The sequence below is a fragment of the Barbus barbus genome (genome assembly GCF_936440315.1).
Source record: "Barbus barbus genome assembly, chromosome: 22".
NCBI lineage: Eukaryota > Metazoa > Chordata > Actinopteri > Cypriniformes > Cyprinidae > Barbus > Barbus barbus.
In genome coordinates, this window is record NC_136750.1 from 14,294,289 (window position 1) to 14,319,030 (window position 24,742).

The 24,742-nt window shown below is 38.0% G+C and overlaps 1 protein-coding gene across 1 annotated transcript in view; it reads right to left on the reverse strand.

Moving 5' to 3' along the window:
* Window positions 1-24,742, reverse strand: part of LOC306888329 (ryanodine receptor 1-like) — a 136,839-nt gene that overhangs the window by 24,590 nt on the left and 87,507 nt on the right. The window contains exons 64-86 of the mRNA XM_079446545.1: window positions 22,503-22,563; window positions 22,250-22,376; window positions 22,041-22,149; window positions 19,635-19,716; window positions 19,410-19,540; window positions 19,003-19,323; window positions 18,672-18,912; window positions 17,062-17,149; window positions 16,699-16,791; window positions 16,349-16,363; window positions 13,546-13,716; window positions 12,742-12,801; window positions 12,526-12,660; window positions 12,301-12,413; window positions 12,125-12,221; window positions 11,941-12,047; window positions 9,597-9,648; window positions 9,422-9,502; window positions 4,336-4,435; window positions 2,794-2,873; window positions 2,565-2,641; window positions 2,321-2,394; window positions 1,262-1,279 (exon numbers count right to left, since the gene is read on the reverse strand). Coding sequence (XP_079302671.1) covers window positions 1,262-1,279; window positions 2,321-2,394; window positions 2,565-2,641; window positions 2,794-2,873; window positions 4,336-4,435; window positions 9,422-9,502; window positions 9,597-9,648; window positions 11,941-12,047; window positions 12,125-12,221; window positions 12,301-12,413; window positions 12,526-12,660; window positions 12,742-12,801; window positions 13,546-13,716; window positions 16,349-16,363; window positions 16,699-16,791; window positions 17,062-17,149; window positions 18,672-18,912; window positions 19,003-19,323; window positions 19,410-19,540; window positions 19,635-19,716; window positions 22,041-22,149; window positions 22,250-22,376; window positions 22,503-22,563 — 2,433 coding nt within the window. The remainder of the gene's footprint in view (window positions 1-1,261; window positions 1,280-2,320; window positions 2,395-2,564; window positions 2,642-2,793; window positions 2,874-4,335; window positions 4,436-9,421; window positions 9,503-9,596; window positions 9,649-11,940; window positions 12,048-12,124; window positions 12,222-12,300; window positions 12,414-12,525; window positions 12,661-12,741; window positions 12,802-13,545; window positions 13,717-16,348; window positions 16,364-16,698; window positions 16,792-17,061; window positions 17,150-18,671; window positions 18,913-19,002; window positions 19,324-19,409; window positions 19,541-19,634; window positions 19,717-22,040; window positions 22,150-22,249; window positions 22,377-22,502; window positions 22,564-24,742) is intronic.

The window sequence follows — 24,742 nt, forward strand, 5'->3', positions numbered from 1 at the left end:
AAACGGGCTTCCGTACTTCTGAGTACACATGCACATCACTAGTAATGCAAAGTGTAATACTTAGTATTTTAAACAACCCCCCCCAAAATAAACATCTTACCTTGGGGGATTTAAGACAAAGCTAGAGGACTTTAAGAGGTAATTTACAGTGATTTTTAAGATTTTTAATTTAAAAACCTTCTTAATCCATCAATATAAAAAATACTGTATTCTTAAATTAAAAATAAGAAGAAAATAGCAGTTTAAAAATAATTTTACTAAAAATTCTCATGAATCTGGCCCCTTGAGTGTTCTTAGAGTGTTGCAAGACAGTTGCTAGGGTATTTTGGGTGACTGGGTTTACAATTGTTTTAATGTCCACCAGGCCAAAAAGGACTGTAAACCTACTTAATAAACCAATAGCCCACTTCTACTCAAAATGACTTGGTACTCAAAATGACTCGATCAATCATGTCCAAAGCACAAGAGGTGTAAAGCAAGATTTGGAAGATTTTATGGAGAGCAATTTACAGAGAGCAAATCTGGGCAAACTTTATAAGAATGAAATGGAAGATGGGTTTATGTTAATGTTACTGATGACCACTAATGAAGGATAACAAATGCTCTAGAGACTAAACACTAGGTAATTTCTACTGTATACTGTGCCATGTCAGACACGTTTGTTCTTCTGAAGTAAACATGGCACCTCATTATTTGAAAGAACGGTTCAAATAATGTTAGATGGCTCATTTCAGGAGATAAAGGACTTGGGGAGTTTCCTGAATCTGCAAATCATTTCATGGTTTTGTTGACACTGGTCACCACAGTTCTCTGTGATCTCCTCAGAGAAAACTGATCAGAAAAGAAAGGACAAATGTCTTTCTTTCCTCTGAATCAGTCAAGGAATGCTGGAGTTACAGTAGATCTGTGACGGAGCACTCAAGGGCAAAGTGCAAAGAAACTTTACAGCCATTGCATATAACAGGACAAGCTGTATAAGAATTATAATTCAAATCATAAGAATTGCATCAAAGTTGCATAATGTAGAATCCATGTATTGTTTTATAAGAATCGTAAAGGAGTTGGCTGCCCCAAAACCATTGTAATGACTGAAAAGTTATCTTTTAAGTTCCCTTGAGCGCGAAATGAAATGCAGGTAAACTACACGCCAACGAAAGGAGATCTTCACAATGTAAGAGCTGAAAAAAGGAGGAAGACAGGAGGAGATGAGACAGAAGGAAAGAGGGAGTGACGATAAATGTATAGAGACAAGATTATTTACCACGTTCTAGCTTGATGTCTGAAAAACAAGAAGGAGGAAAGAAGGAGAGGAGAGGCGTATACGGGGAGGTTGGGCATTGAGTGATGGTGGTAGGGAGAAAGAGAAAGAGGCAGTGAGTTGGACATTGTAGGATTGTAGGCTTCCGACATGGGGAAATTTAAACAGACCAATACAAACACATACATTATGATGGTTCTGTAAGAAACAAAGATAATGCACATTAAACACTCTTACACAAACAGAGTCTAAGTCTTACACATACCGAGTGGAAATGTCACCTGTGGACCAAAAAGCACATGATAAAGTACAAAACTGCAAAAAATAATGTCCTTAATCAATATTTTTGTATAGTTTTGCAGTAAAAATATCTAAACAAGCAAAGCTGAAATATTAATACTTGTTTTAAAGAAATATATACTGAATTAAGTTTATTTTTCTCACACCAACGGCAAATTCTTTTTAAGCATGCACCTGATTAAATTTTGTTAGATTTATGCTTCAGACAAGTAAAAATAAACTTTAAAAATATATATTTTCTGAAAGTCTAATTATACTATACAATTTGTCTTCTCAAGTAAGATAGATATTTATACAAGAAACAAGACAAAAATAGTGATTAAGAAATAAAAAAAATATATATTTTTTTTATTTTTTGCAGTTTGGGTATATACTAAACCAACAATCTATTATCAGCAATAATTGTGAAAATATTTTATTGTATTTATGAAAACAAGAACATTTCATTTAACTTATGCTGTTTCTGATAAGGTTTGTTCACACCAGCTTTCATACAATAAACACACAAAAAAAAAAAAAAGGCTTAGCCTAAGAATGAAAAAACCCCAACAGATCATCATACAGTAGTATGCTGAATCAGCACGGAGGAGTATATACTCCTGTTCTCATTTAAATCCTGTTGTGAATGTTTTGAATTTTTCATGTTGAAAATTCAGATATAGTGTGAATAGGTCCTAAACCCAAGGATAACTTTCATCACTAAAAAGACGAGAGATCGGAGGATGCAAATCTATGTGATGTACTCAGTGTAGTTAGACTCACTTGAGCCCTCCTCTGACACCATTCCAAGACCCTCGGCCTTATTCTGTCTCTCAAACGCATTCAGGTCGAGAACACTGTCAACAAACAAAACACCATATTTATATCATACATCTACAGTCTGCCAAATACCTATAGTCAGCACTGCAGAAGACAAGCATTGCTATAGTTCAACATCATTATCAAAGAAATAATACTTATCATTTTAAAGTGAACAATAAAATAAAAGAAAGTGAAGGCCATGTACCTGCAGGTTTGCATGAGAGCCTGTAGGCTGAGGAAGAAGCCCACATCTTTCTTGTCTTTCAGGTAGTCCAACATCCTCTGTCACAAGACATCAAGACAGTTTTGTCAATGCTGTGATCAATGAGTTAAGCTTAGCATGGCAACTTCATTAAGAAATATTATATTAGGTATATTATATTATAGAAATAGGTATATTACTTGTACTAATAGAGAGAGTACTATCATCTGACCTGCTGAACATCACTGTTGCCACCATTGAGGATGGAGATGCCAAGTTTGAGAGTAGAGGACACCATGGCTCCCGTCTCACCTAAAACAAAACATTACAAGAGACCAAAGCTTGTGTGATTGTTAGTCAAACTGGTAAGAGTATTTTCTAGAAAGATCTACACTACAGTTCAAAAGTTTGGGACCAATATATATATAAATATATATTTTAAACTCCCTTATGCTCACCAAGGCTGCATTTATTTGATCGAAACTATAGTAAAACCACTAATATTGCTAAATATTATTACAATTTAAAATGTGTTTTATTTGAATGTATTTAAAAATGTAATTTATTCCCATGAAACCAAAGCTGAATCCATTACTCCACTCTTCAGTGTCACATGATCATTAAGAAACCATCCTAATGTGCTGATTTGGTATGTGAGAAATATTTCTTATTATTTAGCATCTGGTTTCTGGCTCCCGCGACATGAAAGAAGACGTGTTGGTTCCCCCTCGCTAGTTCTAAGGTGCTGCCGAGCTCTGCGTACAATGAAGGTCTGGAGCAAAGGACCAAGCCAAGCGTGCACGAGGGCTGTGTGAATGCACTGCTGGGGCTCCGGAATCCCCTGGAAGTATCAAATCAGAACCTTCCTCGGGCTTCCACCGAGAGGGGCTCTAATCAGCTCTTTTGTTGCCTGTTGAATGGGGTGCTAGAGATTGGCAAGGGGCCCCCGATAGAGTGTGCTATGGAGGGGGTCATTAAATACCCATCACATTAGATCTGAGTGATGTCGGACCAGGTAGGAAGCAGCCAAGCTGCATGTTGGAGGGTTTGTTTATGGGAAAAACCTGGGCTTGAAATGCCAAGCAGGGTAGTTCTTAATTATGTTGTTTAAAACAGTTGAGCTGCTTCATGTTTTTGTGGAATCTGATTTTTTGTCAGGATTTTTTGAATAATAGAAAATTCAAAAGAGCAGCATTTATTTGAAATAGAATAGTTACTAAAAATACAAAAAAATAGTTATATCATGACAACTCTCTGAAGATTTTAGCATGGTACTGGAGATGACGATATTAATGTATTTGGAAGAATAGATGTACTACGCTGCTGCTGGTTATTACTATTGTTGTAGATTATTGCTGCTGCTGCTGCATAGCAAGTACAGAAACTTGCTACTGCCAATCCAGTTACTGCTAATACAGTGCTGTGAGTATTTTAAACATACTGCTGCTGCACAAATAACATATATAATAACCGTAGCAGATCTACACAGGTGGAGCTGGGGAAGGTGAAGAATTAGAAAAAAACTCTGAAAGTGTGCCGTAAACTGCTCTAGTGAATGCAAACCAGCCATTTAAATGTAAAGCAGTAAGCTCATTTGCTACGTATAAGATGAACCAATCAGCTTGTGCCAAGTAGTTTAATGCTGTGAATATCATCAATTTGCATTAACGACCCATCACCCTGCGCCATCTAGAGTTTCATGATAGAACTTGTCATTTACTTTTTGTTTTTGTCATAGTCCAAATGCATGTGTTGTAAGTGATTGTGTGTGCACCTTTGCAAGCACTGATCATCTGCAGAACCATTTCAGCTGCTCCACGGTCGTGTAGACGGGCCTGCTGGTACAGAAGCCTCTGCTTTTCCATCTCCTTCTCCTATTAGATGAAACCAAACAATCCAGTCATAATGATGCCCAGCTTTAAATACCCCTGCCCCACGACCATCCAACACACACACACACACACACACACCCCTACTCACTCATTTTTGTTGTTTGTTTACACAATTTTTATACAAATTAGATGTTATATATGACAAGAAGGATGATTAAAATTGTATCTAGTAAAGTTTAAAAAAGTTATATCTAGTAAAGTTTATAAAGCTATTTTTGAGTTTCTATTTTTGGTTTCTCCCTGAATACCTGAGAAAATGTCTTACATTAAAATTATTAATGATGTAAGATATCAGAGACTGAATCAGAAAAATTTAAGATGCATCAGAACATTGAAACCTGAGAAGCTGAGATTCCAGAAAGAGGGGCCTCAAAGCTGTAACAGGACAACGTCATAAATCGGATTCCTGGGTCCAACTAGCTGAAGCAAACCTAACCAGCAAGCCTCTTTCACAGAATAGCTTACAACCTTGAGACAAAAGAACACATTGATAATTCCAATTCAGGAAGGAGACTGTCAAATTTGTTGCAAGTAATCAAGACACTCATTAGAGTGACGACGTCTTCACATCTTTAGTCTACCACCTAGACACCCTGAGACCAACACAGTCCTCACCAGACTACACTAGTGGTTCAAAATCACTGACACAACACTTAGTTGTCTCACCACACATAAGCTTTTACTCCACACAAATCTGTGTCAGTCTCCCTTCTCCCTAGCGTGCCAACATGCCGCAGACTGCAGACCCCTTTGCCCAAGGGGAAGATGGGAACACTTGGCTGAGAGGCACGACAGACAGCCTTACACCCAAGACCCTTGAACTGTTATTATTTTTAATAATAATCCTAATCCTGAGAAGATTCCTGACACAAGATTCAAGCCAGAACAACAACCACGAGGAGCTAGTCAAAATCACCAGCTCTCTAAGCTATGCCTTCACAACCCAGCTGAAACTGAGCGACAAGCACGTCACCCACCTTCAAGAGGAGCTGACACGTGCTCAACGCCGCATAGATAAGCTGGAAGTGAAAGTTCAAGATCAACTCAAAGTACCCAATGAGAGGGAGCAGGAAACAACGGAACAAGTTAAGGAGCTCCAAGCAGCTCTGACAGCAGCCCAGCTCGACCAACAACATGCAAAGGCTGCCCAGAAAGACCTGGTAAACAGACTCCAGTATGATGAACAGCTCCTAGAGAAAGCCAAGAATGACATCAGCAACAAGAATGCTGAAATCAGTGCCTTGAAAGACCACCTTGAAAGGTACAGTTCTAAAATAGACAATCTGACCCAACAAATAGACGATACCAACGATCAGCTCTACATGGTCAGAAAAGAACTTAAACATGCTTATGAGCAGAAACAAGAGCCAAGGCGAGAGAAACAGCTCTCAGCCTCACCTCTGCTGAGCAGAGCAGAGTCCCACATCCAAGAACTGGTATACAGCGAAAGAAGCGAAGAGCCACAACCCAAAACCTCACCTGCCTTCGCCACAGAACTCTTTCCTGTCAATGAAAGAAAACCTCCCATCCAAGCAGACCTCGGAGCTGCACATGGGATGACCATCAAAGACCTCGACAAGCTGTCTAAAAATTAAACTATTTCTTTAAATTACATATTAATATTACTTTTATTACATTACAATGAAAATCACTATTTTTAAACCAGTTTTTACTTCTTAATTAGCGTTTATGTTTGTTTTTCTTCATTCATCTACATACACACAGCTTACACACTCTTTCTCATCCAAACCACAAGTGCTATTAGTTATGTGTCCGTTATTTGAGCCGTTCACGTTTGCTGACTGGCACAAACGTTAGACTACAGCAAGCAGACCTGCTCTCCATGAACAGTGAGGCACATTTGTATGATACTACTGGCTCTTCCCTCTGTTTTAACTACATTATACAGCTGGGTGCTGTACTTTCTTACAAACCCTCACATCACGACTGCTAAATCAGCTTATGGCAGCAAAGTATAACATAAAAAAAGTATTTTCAATTTATAAATAAAAGTAAAGTTGTGCTGCTCAATATTTTGTGGAAACTGTAATTTTTGTTTTTTTAGGATTCTATGATGAATAGAAAGTTCAAAAGAACAGCATTTGATTAAAAATACTGTACAAATCTTCTTAACACTTGACATGTTTGATCAGTTTAACATGAATAAAATAGCTGAATAAAAGTTTATTATTATTATTATTATTATTTTAATTTATCAACTTTTGAACGGTAGTGTATAAAATATTTATTTTTATGTAAAAAAATGCTCTAGTGAAAACCAAAACTAAAAGCATTTGATTATACTGCAGTATTTGCTACCAAGTTATTGTATTGTGAATTCTTGTCTGAGATTAATTTTCAATGCTTTAGAGACTACTTAGCATACTGCATTGTATGTAGCATATTGTTACAGCATATTCACAACAATAATATGTCTCACAATAAATAGAAGAAAATGTTCTCTGTAGAGTTGAACATTTATCAAAGTGACCCATTTGAAATTTGGCGGTGATGATACCCTGTTGACAAAAAGGATTATACAAGTACATACAATGTATCAAGCGGGCTGATTTTTAAGCTGAACCCACCTCTAAAAGCACCCAAGCGTCCCAACCCCAGCATGAAGCCCCACCCACTCCCACCCCGCCCTGAGAGCCAGGCCATGTCCTACAAATTGTGTGACTTAAAATTGTATTGATAATCTTTGTAATTAATTAAATGTGCATTTTTTTACCTGTTGTTTTAGATGGAAATATGTCAAGTGTGTTCTTTCTGTAATGTGATGCTCTGAATGTCTTTGTGTGTGTCTGTGCAGGCTTTTACTGTAGTCTTTGGTGAGTACAGAGAAAAAGATTTCTTCCAATTAAAAAAACAAGACATGGAGACACTTTTGGAGACACACAAGGTCCTCACATACAGGCCTGATCTAAATCCAGAAAATTCTGTCAGCCTTCATAAAACCTTATTATGTTACAATAATATTAAGGCCAAAATTAATCTGTGTAATTTGAGTAAACAATAGATATTATGGGCCAGATTTACTAAACAGGGCAAATTAGCGTTAGATCGCAATTCCATAAAAACACAGATGGGAGGGGAAAATTCTGCGGTTGATTTACTGAGAATGCACACATTAAAGAAGACCACAGACAGCCAGATCACTTCCATAATGATCAGTACAATCTACCAAGAGCAGCGCAAATTACCGCCTGCTTTAAGACATGCTTTTTTGGGCGTTAAATAATGGTGCAAATACTAGTAATTTGACAAGCGCAAATGTTAGTAAATCGCGTTGTGTGATTCATTTAAATTTTTATTTTGCGTCTGAAAGAGAATCTCCTACAAATGCATATTCAATAAGGTCAGGCGCAAAAATAACTGTCCATGCCTTTTCAGCGCTAATTCTTCACTGCGCATCTTTAGCAATCCTAGTACAATTTTAACGCCAAAAGACAGTTTGCGATGGCGCAAGTCTTATGTTTATTTTCTAATTATTCTTGCATTATTTAGATATTAACAATAGTAAGAAATAATAATTATTAAACATATTGCAAATATTCTAAAAACTAAATTTTATGGTTGAAGCAATTTTATGGTTGAGAATTTCCAACCCATTCTGAAGGGAAAGTGTAACTATATTTTGAGGCGTTGATTTTAGATAAATTCATACGATGAGGGTCGTACAAAAACAATATGATTTTTAGAAAAACAGCAAGCATGTCTCGTACGACAGTTAAGAGAACCTAGAGAATATGGTTTATAAACTTTTAAATATGGATATTTTTCTTACAAAAATGCATCAATTCACTTCAGGGGGCCTTTATTTACCCCCGGAGTCGTGTGGAGTACTTTTTATGATGGATGGTTACACTTTATTGGACTTCTATTGGACTACTGAATATCAATACCCATTCACTGTCATTATAAAGCTTGGAAGAGCCAGGACATTTTTAATATAACTCCGATTGGAGTCATCTATAAGAAGAAAATCATATACACTTATGACTTGATGACTATGATGGCTTGAGGGTGAGTAAATGAAGCTGTATATTTAATCTTTGGGTGAACTATCTCTTTAAAATGCTGCATAGGTTATCAGCTCACAAGGTTATGGAATGGAGCAACTGAAGCTCCCACAACCTGAATCTTTTTGGCCAGGTGAGAAGGTGAAGATATATTTTCTGAATTTAAATCATATCAGCAAGGACAAAAAAAGTCCTTAGTGTTAGTTGGTCAGTCAAACTGTGAGATACAAAAGATGCAGGCAGAATGGAAAACTACAGGCGACTGCCTACAAACACAGAGAAAAAAAGGATTCTAGAGAGGTGGGACTGGTAATGTATTAGGAGACCAGTTAAGGTGTTTGGTGAGTGTGTGTATGAGTGTGTACTTAAGTCTCACACACAAACACACACTCCAGAAATGATCAACAGCACTAATAATACACTACTCTAAATAGCCTGGGAGAACAACAATGCTGTTTTGAGGGCTGAGGCAGCCTATTTTGCTAATATTTTGCATTATTGGTCTCCCAGCTGGGGAGAAAGTGCTAGAAAAACTATTCACACCTCTATTAGCTTCCTGTTTATTGTTGCCGGTCTACAAATGAAGCCAAATTGGTAAAAACTGTGTTGTGTTCAGCATGTCTTGGTCTGCTTTTTGTTTCATCTGTTTTGTGTGCAGCCATCTCTCTGCACTCGTTCAAGTCATGCAATAAACACAAAGATAAACTGTTAAAGAGGCAAAGACTCAGAATCCAGCAAAGGAGTGCACAGATCAGTCCACAACAGGTATAAAAAGAAAAGAGAGAGGCAGAGGAGAGCTGAAAGGATGAGAGGCACAGTGAGAGACATCGAGTGTGCGGGGTGCAGTGGTTCTGGATGTGTTCACTCAGTGCGTGGCAGGAGCTGTAGCTGTAGCTGCTGGCTCCGCTGACTCCCATGGCCCCAGCCCCAGGCCCCCCCATACCATCTCTGTCTGTCGCACCTCAAAGGCTGGCTCCTCGCCCCCCTCCTCTCCCCCTTCGTCCTCCTCACCAATGTGGCAGCTCTGAACAGAGAGATACGTAAGGTTAGCTCGCAATACATCTATAAACAAAGGCAAAGGCAAAGTTTAAAGTCTTAAAGTTAGATTTATGACTTACTTTTGCCATAATATCAGCGTATGACATATATAGATGGTCCACTTCAAGTTTACTGCAGTGGGGATGAAACAAATATCAGAAGTATGCTTAGTTTGACTGCATTGACACTATCGGATGAGATCAAAAAAGTGAATTTTTTTAATGAATTGAGCTGGATTATGATATCAGAATTAATTAACTTTGCAACATTAGCCCCTTTCACGCATACAGTCTTTTTCTGGTAAATTACCATTAAGAGATCATGTGTGAACAGTAGGGGTGTAATGATGCACATATTCGTATTGAACCGTTCGGTATGAGGCTTTCGGTTTGATACACATTACAAACCGAACGACTCAATTCGTTGGACTAATCCTATTACATTTGGAAAATAAAAGAGCTTATAGTGTGGGAAATATAATGTTCTCAGTGCCACTGCGCTCAACAAGGCAGTCCAAACGACGTAACAGGCAACGTGCTGTCTGCCCCGCGATAACCTCCCCTTGCTGGGGTGCGTCGAAAGGCATGATCTCGTATTGACAATAGCCAGAGATAGTCAAAAACATCAATTGTTGGCAATATTAAGATATTTGCCATTTCCAATTAATGTAGGCCTGTTACATTCTTATTATGAAGTATTATGACAATTAATTTCCCCCACAATAATTACCAAATAACTGACGTGCTGCGAGGATAACAAAAGATTAGGCTATTTAGCCTACTCCTCAATTAAAATGTTAAAAAAAGGTATCTTAAAACAGGTCTATTATAGAATAAATTATATGCTTACAATTAAAATATTAACACTGCAGTAATCAATAAAAATAATTGAAATAAAAATCTTTAGCCTATTTCAAGCACCAACTTTCAAAAACAACCTGTTTAACACAAAATACATTTCTTCTCATTTTTTTTCACTATGAACGGCCACAAGAGAAGTATTAAGAGAATAAATGAAAACAGTTAGCTATATACCATTATAATGTTGAAGTATTGTCTCTGAGAGAATATGCCGCGCTAGATGCCTGAAAGCTCCGTCATTCTGTTTTTACTTTCACTTTCTGCATATAGTGAATTGACTGAGATTAAGACAAAGTTTGCACGTTGCTTGTGTGTGATATCCATTGGCTCGCCTTCATGGTTTCAAACAGAAATATTTCCAACATTGCGACGTAACCAATATACCCCCGTACCAAACGTACCGAACGAACCATGACACTACTGTGTCGTATCGAACCGAACCGTGATTTTTTTTTTCACTATTACACCCTAAGTGAACAGGACCTTTTGTAATTAAAAAATATTGAACGAATGCCGGAATGTATTTACCAGTATGAGAAGTTGTAACATTACCAGTAAATTACCGGTAATGTGCTCTGTGTGAACGCAGAACAAGATTACCGGTATGTGCATGTAGACTACGAATTCAGAACATGCTGATGTAAGACATCTACTCTGGACCTATCATAACATTCTGATGCAGATGACGCATTTACTCTGCTCTGTGTAGTTCGGTTTGAAGTCATCTACTGTGATGTCTCTGGGCCAAAAGCAGCTGCATGAATGTGAACATTTGATACAAAAATTAAAACATCAACAAAAACACTGACTGCGTAAACCCCTCCATATTAACAAACACAACACCAGGGGGCGCAGCTGTTTAGAGGTCATTTCCAGTAATGATATCACAGAATTTACCGGTATTTCGAAGTTTATGTGTGAATGGCGTTTTACTGGTAAAATTATGACTGTTACTGTTATAATCATATACTGTTATATATGAAATGTTCTTGACTGTGTGAACAGCATATTTTTCTATTTACTGGTAAAGTCGTTTCGGTAATTTTACGCCAATTTACTTCTATTATGGTGTGAAAGGGGCTTTTGACTTCATTAAACTGAGCTGAATCAATAATAAAATCTCTTGTGTAGAGCTGCTTTACAGCTGAATTGAATTTAATATTTGATTAACTTAGCCACATTGACACTGTTATTGAACTAATTTCAGCTCTTAGTTCAACACTGAAATAATTTGAATTGAATAATGACAATGTGGAGCTGTTATTAGCTGAATAGAATTTCTTTCATAATTGACAAACGTTGCAACACTCTTATAAAAACTAAACTGAATCAACTTTGAACTAATTTGAACTGAATATTTGCAAATGTCTTCGGTAGAGCTGCTTTCATCTGAAATTAAAGTAATTTCATAATTGATCAGTTTTGAAACACTGTTATTTTCCTGTTTATTTCTGTGTATTATAAAAAGCGCTCTATACAGTAGATAATTGTGACTTTACTTGAGAAGAAATCCTGTCAAGAAATCCCATTCACTAAATCCCGCACCACAGAGCGATTTGCTTACGTTTTCTCTGTGAGAGCTGTGCGGCTAAAGTGAAGGATGAGCTGATGAAGGGGGTCTGGTTTTGATTCTGTTTCTTCCTCTTCTTCTTCTTCCTGCTCCATTGCTTTCTGCAAAAAACAACACTATGAAAAAACTGCAGTCAAGAGGGTGTACTCAGGGAGTGTAAATGGATATACAGACTTACAGATAAATCATCGATCATCTTGTCTTCAAAAGAGTAGCCCTCATTTTCAATCCAATTGCGCTTGTAACCATCAAGGAACATGTTAGATCCCCGGTGCCTGAAATAAAAGGAAAAATAAGTCTGCGCATCCCACTATACTCCTGGACAGCATTAAAGTAAGGTTATGTGTCTCTCACCTGGGGATGTTGTATAGCGGTGTCATTCTGAAGCAGGCTACTACTGCCCTGCGACGCTGTTTGGACAGAAGCTTGTGCCAAACCATCTTCTTGGACTTGTATGGATGCTCAGTCTGAAGGAAGAAGAAGAAGATAACGAAGAAGAAGAAGAAGAAGAAGAAGAAATTGCTTAACATTGAGGAAAATAAGCGTGTAACTTTATGTATATGTGGAAACAGGCCTCACCAACTCAATGTGGTAGAGAACAGCCGAAACTTCCTGAACTCTCTTCACAACCTTCTCCGGTGCATCAGCGTCTTCAGCTTTACCTGATGTCTCCTTATACAGAGCCATCTGCCAGCGCATAGCTGGGTCCTCAACCTACAGACAGACAGAGATGTGTACACAGACACTTATACTGTACTTAAGATGTTTTCTTCACTTGGCTGTGTCTGTACTTACCTTTCCCTGTAGATGCAGGTTGTTCTGCAGAAACTCCCTCACTTCTTCGTCTGTGTCTTTCTGTAACATTCAAATCACCAAAGAGTCAACAGAATTGATACTACTCAGTGCACACTATCCTTCAAAGGTTTGGGGTAAGATTGTTTTTTTTTTAAAGAAATACTTTTATTTTTTATATATTAATTTTTTATTTAGCAAAGATGCATTAAATTGATCAAAAGTGACTGAAATTAAATTTCAAAGTGAATGAAATTTTTATTTGAAGTATCTTCAAAAAAATCATGATTTCCACAAAATATATTAAGCAGCACAACAGTTTCAACAATGATAATAAATGTTTCTTGAGCATCAAATCAGCATAGTAGAATTATTTCTGAAGTGTCTTGTGACAATGGCTGCTGAAACTGTAAAAAAATGTCATATTGTAAAAACAGTGTGCTACAGTTTTTGAAATTAACAGTAAAATGCTGTTTTGTCATCTACAGTATTCTACTGTAATTTAGCAGTATGATGCTGGCAACAGCAGTTGCCAGTAGATTACTGTATTTTTTACAGGGACATTTTTTATAGTGCATCACAGGAATAAATCACTATTTCAAATATATTAAGATAGAAAACAGTTGTGTTAGATTGTAATAATATTACACAATATTACAGTTTTACTTTTAGCCTTGCTGCATTGTTTCAAAAACATGAATAAATCTTACTGACCCCAAACTTTTGAATAGTAGTATAAGAGTTTTTGTTGTGTTGTTAAATCAACCATCCTAATCAAACTATATGGCTAAACATGTGGCTAAATACCAGAGAGTAGCGGATCTTGGCCATGTTTATGAGCTCTTGGTCTGCAGGGGAGCACATGTTGAGGCCGATGGGGAGCAGTTTCTTCAGGGCTGCTACAATTAGCGAGGTCTGAACGGAATAACGGTCCCCACGCCGCTTCTTCTTGGTCCGCTCAACATCTGAGCCTCCACCCTATAAAAACTTTGCAGAGTTAGACTGACACAAGGATGCGCTTACCTAGAAAGACAGGTTTGGCCACAAACAGGCTGATTTGGGAAAAGAATATGGATTTGTTTTAGGAAAGACTGATTTTATTGACAAAAACAGTCCTTAGAGGGATGCTTTCTAAGTGAATAATGTGAATACAGAAACAATTCTCGGTAAACATCTCCCTTCTGTAAGTGTCTTGCTTTCTGAATAGTTGATGATTAGCTACAGCTTTTACATTGTTAAATAATGTGTTAATGGTAGTTACTTTCTATGTTTTATAGCTTAACAAGGAAATGGGGAAATTTACCAAACTAGCACTGAAGGGAAAATAACACCATGCTTCATGTTTTATCAGTCAGTCTATTAGGAAATGTTAGAGCTAAACATACAGCAGTCTCATTGTTAGTGGTGTAAGTTTGCTAACCCTTTAGCACTGCACACTTAAAAACAACACTAGGCTTTGGGGCCGCTCCATCCCTCACACACACTCTCTGAATCTGTGCCTGTAAGACGTCATTAATGACTGTTGCCTTCTACAACAAGAGCTCCCTCTGGCCTTTCAGCATGAGATGAGATCCAAGACAAGAGCAAAAAGAAGATGAGAGGAGACTAGACAAGATAAGAGGACAGGAGCGATGAGACTAGGGCTGCACATTAAAATCAAATTGTGTTTTTTTTTGTCTGATAAAAACTGTGGTATTTATTTTATTTTTTAATTTTTTAAAGAGTTCCAGGTGTGCTGTGCCTGTTTGTAGGGCTGCAAAATAGAGTTCAGCAGCTGTGACATCAAGACCTGGAAAACTAATTTGTGATAACATGAAAATGATATAATAAAAAAACATGAGTTTGAACCTTTAAAAAAAAACAGTTATCTGTTTTTGCAAATAAACTCTTCATATATTTAACAGGTAACTACATAAGAACGTTTAGGTTGTGAGTGTGTGCAATTTACATTGTACAACAGAACACTAAACCATCAAGTTTACCACAGACCTTATTTTACACATGAATCGAAAAGCCCCTTTTGAAAAATCTCAAGGAACCTGTGTCAAATTAGTCTTACAGGTTTTGACGTCAGAGCTGCAGCACTCCCTTTGTAAAAAAATCATCATTATAATTATTATGTAACAAAATATATAAAAGAAAAAATTATTGTAATACAATTATTTAACTGTAAAGTTAAAAATATATATAATTATTTTATTTTACAGTACTGTAAAATTACAATACTAATATTTGGGTCTTATTTTCTTCATGTGCAGATGTAAAACCACCTGAGCTTTTATTTTGGAAAACCACAGGGTTAAAGCTTCTCCTTTGTTGGAAAAAGGTTTATAAATGCTTCTCATTTAAATTCTGGTAACATTTTGGCATGTGCTGCATTTTTAAATGCATTTTATAAAAGATGCAAACTCAGCACATGCAGAGATGGAGATACTAAAAACACTGGCTCATGAGCTGCGTGTAAATAAACACAGTGCTTTACTCTGAAAAACATAGTGCATATTGTCATTGCACAGTCATTGCAATTTGATACACATTTGATAATCACCACGTTCAGTTTTATTTTCCAATTAATCGTTTAGCCCTAGATAAAAGCAGATGAGACAAGCCAGGAGAGGAAAACAAGGAGAAGAGACATGAGAAAAGAAGAGATGAGAAGAGACTAGACTAGATGAGAGCAGATATCAGTAGGGAGATGAGAACAAAAGAGATGAAATTAATGTATTCTGAATGTATTAGGCAGAGAGGGGCACCCATGGAGAGGAGATAACAGATGGTGCTACAGTAATGGCCGTCTCACAGCACAGAGGAGGAGGTGGTATCCTGCAAGGTGAATAGTATCATTGTGCTAGCTAACACCTAACAGAGACAAACTTTTTAGGGAAGTGAGCAAGTGAGTTGGGTTTGGGTAACATATCAATTAATAACTTGTCAACAGAATGGACACAAACGTCACATTAATCAAACGAAAGAAGCGGAGAGTACCATTTAATTGGATACAGTGAATTAAACAGGGAGGGAAATATTAGATGAGAGATGTAATGAGAACTGTTCCCTTTATAGGAAAAGTCATGTTCCCTCCCTACATTATCAATGTGCTCATACATTTCCCTGAAATCTGTGAAGATTAAGTGATGGGTAATGGTTTGACAATGTATTTTTGATAATGAGTTTTTTGCTCCTAGTGAGGGAGCATCACCACCAGAGCTTGTGGGGAAAAAACAGTAACATCAAACATTAACATCAAACTGGACATCAGCACTAGAAGAAAAGGAACCAGACAAGTCTGCAAGAACTTGCAGCAGTCAAAATCCATCAGAGGCACATCAATCAAAATCACTGTCAGGACAATGGAACTCAGATCCAGCGAGAGTTAAAGATCCAGCTGAAAAGGGGTGCCATGATCCTGAGACTAGAGTCTATGGCTGAGGGCTTTCATCAAACAAGGTACCAACAAACCTCACACACACTGGCAATGAATGAGGGTATGGACTTCTGGCTGTTGTGAATATGTGTGTTTGCCAGTGTGTGGGAGTTTGATGAAAAGCCCTGCTTGTGCGCCATGCGATCAGCACAGCTCTTTTTTTATCGTGCAGAAACACGGTCTGACCTCTCCGTCTCCGGCCTACACACCCCGAATCCACAGCGAGACAGGACACAGAGAGAGACAGCACTGTTAAAACTTAAACCCTCACAGACAGGAAAAACATCAATGGATCTATAAACCCACTGTGAGAGTAGAAACAGTGTCTGTCCTGAACAGGACATTAGGTCAGCAATCGACTGAAGACATTGAGTTTTAACAAATCTAACCATTTTCATTTCATTAAAACAATTCTAGAAATCAATTATTAAATAACATTTTGACATGATGGAGAAGGTACACAACTTTTACATTTACGTTTAAACTCAAATCTCAATTTTGCCACGATGTGAGCAACAGTAAGTGGACAAACTCACCTTGCTCATCTTGCTTTTGCTGTCAGCAGTGAGGAAGGACATGTTGTTGATCTCATTCATCACCACAAAGTTCTGCTCCTCACGCTTGAAATTCTGCAATCAATAATAAAACAGTTATTAAAAGTTCTGAAAAGTGGAAAGAAATGGGACGAGAGACAAGAACAGAAAAAAGGAGACAAGAGAAGTAAAAGTACAATAAACAAGAGGAGACGCGATGAAAAGAAATCAGATGAGACAAGATGAGATAAGACAAAGTCGTGTTAAAGATGTGTTGGAGGAGACAAGGAGACAAAGAGGCAAGAAGAAACTAGACATGAAACAAGACAATGGAATTTTAATTATAGAGAGGGAAAACAGACTTACGTGAGATTTGGACCAAAAGATAAAGACTTCTCCAACCATCCTGAAGAGGTCCTCAGCATCAGGGTCAGGACAGGTCAACCACCTCGCCCTTTAAACGACAGAAAGAACCAAATCTCCAAAATGACAGTCTTAAGAGTCATTCACACCAAGGATGTTAACTATAACAATAACCATAGTTTTAATAATAGTTCTAATTCTATGAGAATAGGGCAGTCCACACCACAGCTACAGAGCAACAATATTGTTTTAATCACTTTAAGGATAATTTTTTTTTTTTTTATAATGTTGTAAATAATGATCGTTTGGCTTCATAAGACCTCAGTATATTGTCAGGAGCCACAGATATTAATATAGTTTTTCCTGTTTTTTTGTAAGCTGTCAACATGCATGGGGAAGTCGTGGCCTAATGGTTAGAGAGTCGGACTCGTAATCGAAAGGTTGTGGGTTCGAGGCTCGGGCCGGCAGGGATTGTAGGTGGGGGGAGTGAATGTACAGCGCTCTCTCCACCCTCAATACCACGACTGAGGTGCCCTTGAGCAAGGCACCGAACCCTCAATTGCTCCCCGGGCGCCGCAGCATGGCTGCCCACTGCTCCGGGTGTGTGTGTGTGTGTGTGTGTGTGCGCGCGCGCGCATTTGTTCACTACTCACTGCTGTGTGTGTGCACTTGGATGGGTTAAACGCAGAGCACCAATTTCGAGTATGGGTCACCATACTTGACAATACGTCACGACTTATGAATCGCCAAGGTACGGTGGCCCAGTAGTGCACAACACAACGAAATCTCCACAGCACAACGGAAACAAGACGCAACACAACAGAAACAAGTCGCAACACAGCAGAAACAAGCAACAACAAAATAAACTTCACACAACACCATGGAAAGAAGCCACAACACAGCAAAATTAGCACATCACAACGGAAAAAAGCCACAACACAATGGATACAAATTGCAACACAGCGCAAACAAGCCACAACACAACAAAATGCGCACAACACAATGGAAACAAGCCAGAGCACAGCGAAATTAGAAAAACACAACAAAATTAGTCTTATTGATTTGACTGATAGTCTTGGTGATTTTGTTGAGTTGTGGAGATTTCAGCGTGTTGTGCAATACTGGGCCATCATACCAAGGACCATGGTTTCAGCTAAATCTTCTGTTCTACTGAAGAAAAATAAAATCACCTAAATCTTGGATTTCCTTAGGGTGAGTAAATCAACAGGACATTTTCATTTTTGGGAGAACTATCCCTTGATGTATTTCAGGCAGAAGACTACATAACTGTAGCATGCGTTTATAATAAACAGAACGTTATTGTCTGTTGGTTTGGACGCTAATACAGTTATTGTTCTTGGTGTGATAGGGCTTTCCTCTGCAAAGACTTCAAAGTGTCTAGATGTATGTTTGCTGGTGGTCTTGTACAAAAAAATAAAACCTAAACACAGTACCTGGACTACAAAATTGTCCATCGGTGTGGATGCTAATATAGTTATTGCTATTGGTATGAATGGCCCTTTAATAAAGGCTTTAAAGTATTTGAAGTTACTTCAGTTGGTAATCTCAGACCAGTACCTGGACCATAAAATCATCCTGCGGATGAGAGATACCTGTTGTTGTCCACGTATCGGATGAGTAGCGGGTAAAGAGCATACAGATCCCTACAGAGCACAGCGAACTCATCACGAATGGTTCCCTGCTCACTGTCCATCTCTGTCTTCCCCTCCATACGCAGCTGATCCTCCTCGGCCACCACCTTTCCACTACGTTTCTTCAGCTTCTCCATGGTGGGGATGAAGTGGGACTTGAGCATCTCAGGCTTCGCCCTGCTCACAATGGGCTGAGCAAACACTGCAGAGGAATATCAGGAGGAACTCCATAAGTAAATTCTTAGTATTGACTGACATTTTTTAAAAGACTGCATGCTTGGTTTCCACTCACCTGCTAATCTCTTCATCCAGGAAGCTTCATCAATGCCCAGGTTATTGACGACAATCTTCATGATGCTACCCAGGAGCTGATTGAGCTGTTCCGAGGTGACATCCGTGCACAGATGGCCTTCCTGCTCTGGGAAGTTCTCTGGTCCTCTCTCCCACCAGCGGGGCAGATAGTTGCACAGCATGGGCAGCGTGATCTCAATCACATGGGGCATCTCTGTGTAACGGGCCCCAGACTCTGCCAGATCCCCGATCTCTTTCATCAACACGTCCAGCTCAGGGATGTCCAGACACAGTTCCTGCACTTGACTGGGTAGACCCAGGACTAAAACATGGATGATAAAGCAGTTAAGTAAGCGCAAGCTGATAACAACACCTATAAATGGAATGCATTCAGAGTGAGCTACTGACTTGTTCTCTCTCGTGGGGTTTTGGTAGTGTACACTGAGTATGTGTTGAACTCGTTGAGGTTAGGCTCCAGAAATGCAACAGGCATAGCAGCAGCCAGATGAGCCAGACATTCTCCTAGAGCTGGTCTTTGGCTGTGATATCACAACATAACATCCATTAGCGCATTCTGTAAAAATGGCTCATATAGAAACAAACACGTACTGTATATGCAAAGCTGTTTCTTACTTCTCAGCATGAGGGGTCTTTACAGTGCCCAGGGAATAGATACTGCACATGATACGGTAACAGGATATCTGCAAGTCATCCACTGAGTGATGAAGAGAGAGATACATAATATGAGGGACAGTGAGCGATCCACCATATGAGTGAAGTGACATCCAAAGTGCACACACACAGCAGTGAACACATACCCGGAGCAGTGGGCAGCCATTTATGCTGCGGCGCCCGGGGAGCAGTTGGGGGTTCGGTGCCTTGCTCAAGGGCACCTCAGTCGTGGTATTGAGGGTGGAGAGAGTGCTGGACATTCACTCCCCCCACCTACAATCCCTGCCGGCCCGAGACTCGAACCCGCAACCTTTGGATTACGAGTGCGACTCTCTAACCATTAGGCCACGACTTCCCCATAATTACAATTATAATAATACTAAATATAACTATATACTGTATAACTATATATATATATTACATTTAATTGTGTTTAAGAAAATGAAATTCGATAACTATTTATTTACACCATTCATACTTATTTTAATTTAATTAAATTGTATTAAATTAAATTACATTAAATATGATTATACTACTCATTTTATACCATTTATCATTTAAAATTAAATTTGATAATATTACTTTACACCATTTATTATTGTACTTTATTTAAATTAAATAGAATTTAAATAACTTATGCCATTTTCACTTTTGCTATTTTACTGTTTCTTTTTTTGTCAGTGAAGCACTCTAAACGGAAACTGAATTGGTAGAAAGAGATAAACAAGCACTGCCTTTTCAATTTAATTCAATTTAACTTTTATTTAATTGACAAAAGTACAAAGAAAAGATTTCCAAAGTTTTCACTGACCAACACAAATGTATTTTGAAAATATGAACAAATTTTGATTTTGATGGCTGCAACACATACAAAAAGTTGGGACAGAGGCACGTTTAACACTGTGTCACATCAACTTTCCTTTTAATTACAATCTTTCATTGTTTGGGAATTGAGGATACTAATTGTTAAAGTTTTGCAAACAAAATTTTTGTGCTGTCTTGCTTGAAACAAGGCTTCAAATGCTCAGCAGTCTGTGACTGTCATTGTCTGATTCTCCTTTTCATGACTGGTCATACATTTTCAATAGGAGTCAGATCTGGACCGCAGGCAGGCCAGTCTAGCACATTCACATTCGCAGTGTATGAAACCATGCTGTTGTAGCACATGCAGAATGAGAGCTGGCATTGTCTTGATCTGATAACCATGGACATCCCATGAAAGACATCATCTTGATGGCAGTATATTTCTCTGTACAATTCCAATATATGACTCCATTTCAATAGTACCTTTGCACATATGCATGTCACCCATGCCGTTTGCTCTGTTGCAATTCCATACCATGACAGACGCTTGCTTTTGCTTCTGTCACTGATGAAAGTCTTGATGGATTCTTTTGTCTTTGGGACTGAGAACTCGAAATCCATTTTTCCCGGAAACAAGTTGAAATGTGGACTCATCTGAGCACAGCACAGATTTTCATTGTCTTTTTGACTATCTGAGATGAGCTCTGGCCCAGAGAACCTGGCAGCATCGCTGCATATAATTGATGTATAGCTTTCTCCTGAAGTAAAGGATATTCAAATTGCATTTCTTGATGCAGCAGCAGACTGTGGTAAATGGCAGCAGTTTTCCAAAGTACTCCTGAGCCCATGTGGCTATATTTAACATCACAGCATGATGGTTTCTTATGCAATGCCATCTGAGAGCTCAAAGGTCAATCACATTCAACTGAGGTTTTCTGCCTTGCCCTACATGTACTGCGATTTCTATGGATTCCCTAAATCTTTTCACAATAGTATAGTTGGTGAAAGACCTAAATTCTTTGCAATTTTGCATTGTGAAATGAGATTTCTGATTTGTTTGAACACTTCTCTCATGAAATTTGGCACAAAGTGATGAGCCATGATCCAGCTTTGCTTGCAAAGTCTGAGATGCTCCTTTTATACCCAAACATGATCCCCTCACCTATTACCAATTCACCTGCCTTACTGTGAACTGTTTCAAAACAGTTTAACGTGGATATTCTATAACATTTTCCCTTTTATTTTGCCTCTGTCCCAACTTTTTTGGAGTGAGTTGCAGCCATCAAAATCTAAATTTGTTCATATTTACAAAACACATTTACGTTGGTCAGTGAAAACTTTGGAAATCTTTTCTTTGCACTTTTGTCGATTAAATAAAAGTTAAAGAGAATTAATAAATCACAGAATCTTGGTTTTATAGCATTTTACAAAGCATCCCAACTTCTCTGGAATTGGGGCTGTATTACTGTTCATCTATTTATAAACTAAGTAAATGTACTCTGCGATGTAAGTTAAATTTAGTCAAGTTAAATGACTCTGTTCAAACCTATGAAAATAACTCACGCATGACATCATCTCCAAACTGGTGCTGGGCGATGTGCTCGAACAGAGAGGTGAGCACTGGCAGAAGAGCAGTGGTGGTGTAGCTAATGTTCTGAGATACACCTTTCACCTGTTAGAGACAGAGAGAGGCAGGGAAAGAGGCTCAATTTAACAACTTTGGCAAAGAACAAAGGGACATCTCAGAGAACAGGGCTATATTTACATCTGACCTGGTTTTTGGTAGACACTTTCCCCAGTTTAAGGTTCTCAACCATCTTCTCAATATCATCGGCAGCACTCTCAAAGAAAGAGCGCAGACCAGCCTTCACAATCTCAGGCCCAGATTTCATCACAGTTCTGGAAGAGAAAGCAAAATAAAAGACAAGGGACACAAATAAAAGTAAGAATGAAATTTAATTCATAAACAAATTAAGGATGTAAACATCAGTAAAACACAGGGAATCATGTGGTCAACAAACATACCTGGCATCCAGTGAGTGGGAAAGAATATGAAGACAGTTGACCACTGCTGAGGCATCAGTGCCTGCACACACAAACATTCAGAGCATGACACAGGCCTTTTACCTTGTGTTACATGTGGACTGAGGATACTATGCTACAATATATGACATAGAAGGATATAGCATGAAGTGGTAGAATCAAGCCAGAGCAGATATTCTTCTGAGGTACAGGTGCATCTCCGAAAATTTGAATATGGTGAAAAAGTTCATTTGTTCTTGTAACTTATTTCAAAAAGTGAAACTTTCATATATTTTAGATTCATTACATGTAAAGTAATACACTTCAGAAGTTTTTTTGTTTTAATTTTGATGATTAGAGCTTACAGCTAATGAAAGTCAAACATCTGTATCTCAAAATATTAGAATATTTACATTTGAGTTTCAATAAATGACCATCCATACAGTATAAATTATGGGTATCTCTTGTTCTTTGAAACCACAATAATGAGGAACACTGCTGACTTGGCAATGGTCCAGAAGACGATCACTGACACCCTCCACAAAGAGGGTAAGTCACAGGGGGTCATTACTGAAAGTGGTGGCTGTTCAAGGAGTGCTGTATCAAAGCATATTAAATGCAAAGTTGACTGGAAGGAAGAAATTGGGTAGGAAAAGGTGCACAAGCAACAGGGATGACCGCAAGCTTTAGAATACTGTCAAGAAAATCTGATTCAGACACTTGTAAGAGCTTCACAAGGAGTGAACTGAAGCTGGAGTCAGTGCATCAAGAGTCACCACGCTCAGACATCTTCAGGAAAAGGGCTACCAAGCCACTTCTGAAACAGAAACATTGTCAGAAGCATCTTACCTGGGCTAAGGAGAAAAAGAACTGGACAGTGGTTCAAAGTCCTCTTTTCAGATAAAAGTAAATTTTGCTTTTCATTTGGAAATCAAGGTCTGGAATCTGGAGGAAGACTGGAGAGGCACAGAATCCAAGCTGCTTGAAGTCCAGTTTGAAGTTTCTGAAGTCAGTGATGATTTGGGGTGCTGTGACGTCTGTTGGTGTTGGTCCATTGTGTTTTATCAAGTCCAGAGTCAATGCAGCCGTCTACCAGGAGATTTTGGAGCACTTTATGCTTCCGTCTGCTGACAAGCTTTATGGAGATGCTGATTTCATTTTCCAGCAGGACTTTAGCACCTGCCCACACTGCCAAAACCACTTCCAGCTGGTTTGCTGACCATGATATTACTGTGCTTGATTGGCCAGCCAACATGCCTGACTTGAACCCCATATAGAATGTATGGGATATTTTCAAGAGAAACATGAGAAACAGTCAATCCAACAATCCAGACGAGCTGAAGTCTCAATAGTGACTCAGCAGTGCCATAGGCTGATCGCTTCCATGCCATTCCTCACTGATGCTGGAATTTGTGCTAAAGGAGCCCCGACCAAGTATTGAGTGCATAAATTAACATACTTTAAAGAACTTGAACTTTTCTGTTTTGCAAATCCTTTTTTTGATTGATCTTAGGAAATATTCTAATATTTTGAGATACTGATTTTTGACTTTAATGAGCTGTAGGCTCTAATCATCAAAATTAAAACAAAAAAAAAACTTTTGAAGGGTTTTACTTTACATGTAATGAATCTAAAATATATGTTATATATGTTACAAGAAAAAATTAACTTTTCCACTATATTCTAATTTTGAAATGAACCTGCACAGTACTATGATAAGGATTCTTACTATAGGAATACTGAGCCAACACTGCAAATGATGCACCAACGTAAGCAAAGCATAGCAAATCATTAAACAACCACCCAGAGCAAGAAAGAAAGAAAGAAAGAAAGAAAGAAAGAAAGAAAGAAAGAAAGAAAGAAAGAAAGAAAGGAAAAGAAATAACTGACTAAAATTAAATTCCACATATTTATGCTTTATTCAGTTTTATTTTACTTAAATCAAATAATTCTACTTATTTATGCCATTTTCATTAATGTTATTTGAATTAAATAAAAGTAAATAAAAAACTTATTTACACCATTTTCACAATTTTTAATAAAATAAAATAAAATACTTCACAATTTCAATACTGTTATTTTACTTTAAGGAAATTAAAAAATACTACTTATGACATTTTAATAGTTATTTTGCTTTAATTAAAGAAAAATACATTTCAAGAAAGAAAGAAAGAAAGAAAGAAAGAAAAAGAAAGAAAGAAAGAAAGAAAGAAAAAAAACAAAAATGAACTCAGAGCAAATAA